This window comes from Lycium barbarum, chromosome 10 (genome assembly GCF_019175385.1).
Source record: "Lycium barbarum isolate Lr01 chromosome 10, ASM1917538v2, whole genome shotgun sequence".
Lineage (NCBI taxonomy): Eukaryota > Viridiplantae > Streptophyta > Magnoliopsida > Solanales > Solanaceae > Lycium > Lycium barbarum.
The window spans coordinates 111,143,514-111,150,091 of record NC_083346.1 but is presented as its reverse complement, the minus strand read 5'-3'; the positions used below and the strand labels follow the sequence as shown (position 1 = coordinate 111,150,091).

The window sequence follows — 6,578 nt, the reverse complement described above, 5'->3', positions numbered from 1 at the left end:
AGATTGACCAAATAAATATACTACTCCCCCGTCCCAATTTATGTTATATGTTTTCATTGGGCACGAAACTTAAGAAATAAATGAAGACTTTTGAATCTTATGGTCTAAATAAAATGTAAAGTTTAAAGTTAAATTGTTGCCAAATAAATAAATGAGTTTTTTTTATTGACTAAAAAGGAAAGTGTGTCATATAAATTGGGACAGAGAGAGTACTATATATATATATATATATATATATATATATATATATATCATTAAAAGAATTCTCTTTTTTATACAAAGTGTGATTAAACTTAGGGTTTAACATCTATCTTGCTTATAGCAATCAAATATTATATAAATGTTAAATGGTGTATAATAACCAATAGCTATAGCAGTCAAAAATCTGAGAACCAACGATACTTGACTTATTAACACTTCTTTAATATTTACTGGACATCTAAAAAATGCTAATGAACTAACATAACTTAATTGTGTTGTATTTATCTCAAAATGATATTTTCCTTTGGCCAAAGTCATAGATGGACTCCTGAACTTGTCCTGATTTTTCATTTAGACCCCTTAATTGAAACGTTGACCATCTGGACCCTTGAACATAAGATAAAATGTGTCATTTGAACCCCTCGTGCCAGCTGGGCACACGCATGAACTGCACTGCTTTAAACAGAGCTTGAGTTACCAAATTTTTTCTTTTTTAAAATTTTTTAATCATTAAAAATTAATTTTAACAAAAACTCTATTTTAAAATTTATTTAGATAATTAAACAAAATTGAAAAACCCAACCCATCCTCTCTGATAGCCCACTTCACCGCCGCCACTGCCGTTGCTGCCTCCACCGCCTCACCACCATCGCCGCCGCCACTTCAAAATCTATTTAAATAAATCTCCGACAAAAAATGACACCATTTTTTTAATTATTTAAATAGATTTTGAAAGCGGCGGCGGCGGTGGTGGGGGCGGCGGAGGCAGCAGCGGCAGTGGTGGCGGTGAAGTGGGCTATCGGAGAGGATGGGTTGGATTTTTCAGATTTTTTAAAATTATTTAAATATATTTTAAAATTATTTTTTCTTAAATTAATTTTTTTTGTTGACATGACTTATTTTTATTGGTCAGATATTCCATGTCACTGGTCTATTTTTCCATGTCATTGCAAGTGGACTGCACGCGTGTGCCCAGCTGGCACGAGGGGTTCAAATGACACATTTTATCTTATGTTTAAGGGTCCAGATAGTCAATATTTCAGTTAAGGGATCTAAATAAAAAATCAGGATAAGTTCAAGTCGGGCCTTTTCCTTTTTAAGTAAGTAAATATGTTGACTAATATAATAATCTCCACGAAATTAGCCAAAAGTAAATACTATAAACAGAAATTTCAAAAAGGCAATACGGCCGCCTCCATAACTCCGAAATTGGCGGGAAAATCCAACAGTGGAGACCTAACTACTACGCCTCTAAGTGGGCCCACTTTAAATGATCCAACGGCCATGATTTCTTCACTTTTCCTCTGCTTTTTATAAAGAAAACCTCGGTTTTCCACTTCATACTCAAAATTCTTCTCCTCTTCTTCTTCTTCTTCTTCTTCATATTATTTCACTTACACACCACAAAAATGGTTAGTATATCAATTAATTTCATATTTATATGTCTTGATTCTATGATATTAATTACTTTTTGGATTTTAAATTGTTCTTAGATTTTTCAGTTTCAATTTCAATGACGCGACTGTTGTTTTTGTGAAGCTAATTGGTGGTAAAATTCGAGTGAAGAAGAGAGCAGATTGGATTGAAAATTTGCTGAATTCCAAGTTCTTTGAATCTTGTGGATATCACAGAGAATTCAGAAGAAATGAGAAGAACATGTTTTGTATTGATTGTAATCTTTGTTTCTGCAAGCACTGCGTAACTTCTTCGTCACACTGCTTTCATGAATGGCTTCAAATATGCAAATATGTTTATCATGATGTTGTCAGACTCCACGAGATTCAGAAACATCTAAATTGTTCTGAAATTCAGGTCAGTTCTTCATGTTTTTGTTGAATTCATCTTTTTTTTGTTTTGTTTTTCAAAATTCGAAACTACGTGAATTTGATTAACAATGTAAATATACTTTTTCGTCATATTGAAACAAAAATTTACAATTTATAGTACTTTTAGTATAGCTCTGAATATCTAAATTTTAATTTTAAATTGCTGAATTGATCTAATTCAATTTAGCTTCAAATATTAGTTAATTTTTTTCTGGAAGTGAAAAATGACACATAAATGGAGACGAAGGCAGCAGCAGTATTATCGAATTAATTAGTTAATTAATGCATGCTAGCTTTGCTATTGATTATGATCACTTCGCTCTAAAAGCAACTGGGAAATTTCTTAGTTTTATACTATTTGTTTGTGTTAAAAATAAGAGTTTGAGTTCTACACACCACTAACACTCTAGAAATTCCAAAAAGTATATATTGAATCAAGTCAACTAGGTAAATTTTTATGATAAATTTTAATTGGTGGCTTAAAATGGTAATTATCTTGCTATCACATATCAAATATTTGCTATTAGTTTAAAAAGTTTGTAGAATCAAGTCTTATAAGGTAACTAGGTAAATTTTATGATAATCTCTAATTGGTGGTTTAAAATGGTAATTACCTTGTTATCATATCTCAAAATATTTGCTAATAGTTTAAACAATTTGTAGAATCCAGTCCTATTAGGTAACTAGGTAAATTTTATGATAAATTCTATTGGTAGTTTAAAATGGGAATCACCTTGCTAATTGCTATCACATATCAAATATTTGTTAATAGTTTAAAATATCAAGTCTTATAAGGTAACTAGGTAAATTTTTATGATAAATTCTAATTGGTGGTTTAAAATGGTAATTACCTTGATCTCACATATCAAATATTTGCTAATAGTTTAAAAAAATTGTAGAATCAGTCTTATAAGGTCATAACAGGAAAAATTCTATGATAAATATTTATTGGTGGTTTAAAATGATAATTAACTTGCTATGAGATATTGAAGATCCGTTGATAGTTAAAAAAAGTGTACTATCAGTGTATATAGCTTAAATATCAAAAGATCATGCTTTAAGTATGATATACTATTAGGAGTTCTTTGTTTGAAGATAATCATGCAATAACTAACATTATAGAAAGTGTAATGTAGGAATTAATAATGTGAATTGTAATGCAGATTTTTTTACTAATTGAATATGTTCAAGGATAATGAAGAAATAAATTTAAAGAGAAGGCATTTTTATCATTTTTATTTAATTTATAATATTACTAACACTCATACTTTTATTTTATTTCACTATCTATTTCGCGTAAAATAATCATATTGTATAGCTTTGACAAATATTACTTACTCGAAAAAAGGAAAAAAGTAACCAAATAACGAATTAATTAGTACGAAATTTGTGCGTTGAATATACATGCTTATTCACCAACCGAAACGGCTAGTTCTTAATGTTAGTCCTATCTGAAACTTGATACTCAATTCAATTATATATCTTGTGTTTCATAATTACAATGTTACATACAATTACCTAACTATATTAAAATTATTGATTTTGCAGACTTACAAAATTAATGGTGAAAAAGCTATACATCTAAATCCACGACCTCAATCCAAAGATAGCAAAACTTCGAAGCTAAAGGGTAATGTAACTTGTGAAGCTTGTGGGAGACACCTCCAAGATTTGCCAAGTCGATATTGCTCCATCGCTTGCAAAGTAATTATCTTTAATTACCATAACTTTAATGTATATGTTTTATTTTTCATCAATTATATTTGCTTATGAATGAAAATCCGTTTTAGGTATCGATAGATGCAAATATTTGCAGAGACCGTCAGAAGAACTTCGTCTCCACTCAAATTACGAAATTTGATCACTCAAATGAAAATGAATCTTGCATCTCTTTGAATGAGTCCTCAGAGGTAATTCAAACGTGGTGCATTTCAACTTTGAAACCGAAGAAGAATTTGCATAAGAGGAAAGGCATTCCTAGAAGAGCTCCTATATGTTAAATATTATTCAAATGAACGCCAAGAACATCGTCCTTACTACTACAAAAGAGGCTCTTCGACTAAAAAGCATTTTGATAGGTGCATCAACCGTCATTCACTGGGGAGAAAGGAGACAAGAACGCACGAAAATGGACCACAGATGGTGGTCGTGGTTGATTCGAAGATCTTTGAAGTTTTATTTTACATTTTTAAGTAGCATTTTTAGTTTGGATGTACATGAACATATTATAAGAATAATGCCGATCTATTATACAAAAACTGTTCAATTATATATTGAAAGACAATCATTTTGAAAATAGGCCATAATTTTGGGTTTTAGTTGGGTTGGTCGGAGGTGTGATCCCCACCTTGTCTGAGTAATAGAAGCTTTAGTGGTTGTATAGCAGAAAGATGGGGTCTTGACAGGCTTAATATTCTGCCTTTTGCATCTATATACATCATTAAATTTTTCAACGTTATCAATATATTAATTGGAAAAATAGTTCTACTTTTCGTTAAAATACTATTCTTGCAATATTTCCTTGTATAGATGTGTCATGTAATTCTCATACTGTCAGCATAAATTGCCGATTGATTTCTTTTTTATATCTTTATGTTTTATTGCCGATTATTATGAAATAAAACTATGAAGTAAATACACAGAAGAAATATGTAGAGAGAATATGTAGAGAGATCAGATTATATTACTTCTGCTCTTTCAACATTGCATCTGTGCATCCTATTTATAGGAGCAACATGACATGGGATATTTTGGGATATTTATAACTTAATGGATATCCACTACTTGGGATATTTATAACACTCCCCCTTGGATGTCCATTTTTTTTTTTTTTTAATAAGGTTTTAACGAGGTACATCATCTATTAATGGACATCCAAGGGGGAGTGTTATAAATATCCCAAGTAGTGGATATCCATTAAGTTATAAATATCCCAAAATATCTCAAAATATCTCATGTCCTGTTGCTCCTATAAATAGGATGCACAGATGCAATGTTGAAAGAGTAGAAGTAATATAATCTGATATCTCTCTACATATTTCTTCAGTGTATTTGCTTTATAGTTTTCATTTTATAACACCCTATTTTATATGATGATGTTTGATTTAGCACAAAACAAAAAATTAAATTTTTTTTATGACATATAGCCAAATATATATGCAAAGTATTGAAAGTATCATTTTTCAATGAGTGGCAGTGAGAGTATATATCTTTTAGAAACAAATTCAAAATTTAAAGTTTTTGGGTTCCTACGACAACCTCAAGGTAATATATAATAAAAATTAAATTCACATCTCAATATTTATAGATATTTAGTGAATTTGTTGATATAAGTATATAGTATGCAAAAAAGCTGATTTGTTCGCCTTAACCCAATGCTTTAAGGCTAGAACCGCATGTGATCTCAATTGACTCAATAAGTCATGTCAATAACAATAAAATTGAGATGTTAAGATTAAATAGTTTCCAACGGAATATCATTCTTTCAGAACATATTAAAAAGAAAAATATATCAAGAGAAAATATTTTTTCACTACATTTTAGCTCTTTTAAAATGAAATCTTTGGCACATCTCTTATTGATAAAGCGTTATAATTTTGCTTTTTTCATCTGTGCTTCTACTGTGAATTAAATAGACCTCCATACCTCCCATGTTTCATGCATGTTCTCATTTGAAAGTGGCAGACAAAAAGAATTCATAGAGAACAGAAATTCTGAATTTCTTGGATTAGATCTTGCCTTGTTTAGTTTTAGCGAAGGGTACTTTTAAAATTCTAAAAGAGCATGTGACCTTCATTTTAATGGTAAAACTACAGAATGGAGTTATAATGTCGGATTAACCTAATATATATTTTGATATGGAGTGACATTAAAGTCCACTTTAATTTGTTAATCTAACTTCCAAATATCTTTACATTTCCTTTTCATGGACTTTGTAGCACCAAAATGTTGTTCGCAATTTGATACAAGTATATTACAACTGTGACACTAACGACTTTTACACTAAACTAAATTGAGTAGGGACTACGTACAAATGGATCAACGAACAAACAATAAGAGAAAAACACAAAAACAATACAAAATAAACAAGTTGGAGGGTTGGGTGCTTTGGAGTCGTGCCATGCAACGCGGTAAGTGCCGAGAGCCAGGGGCGTATCTAGGTAAAAAGGTACGGGTTCACGTGAATCCATGCTCCATTTCTTAGATCATGTATAATAATGCTAGATTTTTAAAAAATTACTTTAATATATATGTGTGCACCTAAGCTTAAAATGTCCTATAGTGCAATAATTATGAGGTGCACCTCTACAAGTGAAATGAGCGGTTTAAATTTTATGTCTGTTTTATTGTGTTTTTCCATTTTTTTCTTTCTAGAATTGAGTCCAAGGTACTTTTTTTCGTTTTCCTTCTTTTTGTTTGGTTTAATTCTTTCAAATCCTACGTTTGACAATTAAAATCCCTACTCTACTTTTATTACCATAAGATTTTATATAACTAACCAAATGTCTGTATTAAAACTGGCAGCAGTGGAAGCTGTAAGATATGATCAAC

General features: G+C 30.5%; 1 protein-coding gene across 1 annotated transcript; it reads left to right on the top strand.

The window, feature by feature from the left end:
* Positions 1 to 1,498: 1,498 nt before the first annotated feature.
* On the top strand, positions 1,499 to 4,323 carry LOC132614177 (protein RGF1 INDUCIBLE TRANSCRIPTION FACTOR 1). The gene is made up of 4 exons (XM_060328561.1): positions 1,499 to 1,613; positions 1,741 to 2,013; positions 3,576 to 3,731; positions 3,818 to 4,323. The coding sequence occupies exons 1-4, from the start codon at positions 1,611 to 1,613 to the stop codon at positions 4,025 to 4,027; spliced, it is 642 nt and encodes a 213-aa protein (XP_060184544.1). The 5' UTR covers positions 1,499 to 1,610; the 3' UTR covers positions 4,028 to 4,323.
* Positions 4,324 to 6,578: the final 2,255 nt, after the last annotated feature.

Bases quoted from the DNA above. Each gene is read 5' to 3' on its own strand.
- LOC132614177 (XM_060328561.1), top strand. The intron at 2,014-3,575 runs GTCAGTTCTTCA...TTGATTTTGCAG, and splicing joins TAAATTGTTCTGAAATTCAG to ACTTACAAAATTAATGGTGA. The intron at 3,732-3,817 runs GTAATTATCTTT...AATCCGTTTTAG, and splicing joins ATTGCTCCATCGCTTGCAAA to GTATCGATAGATGCAAATAT.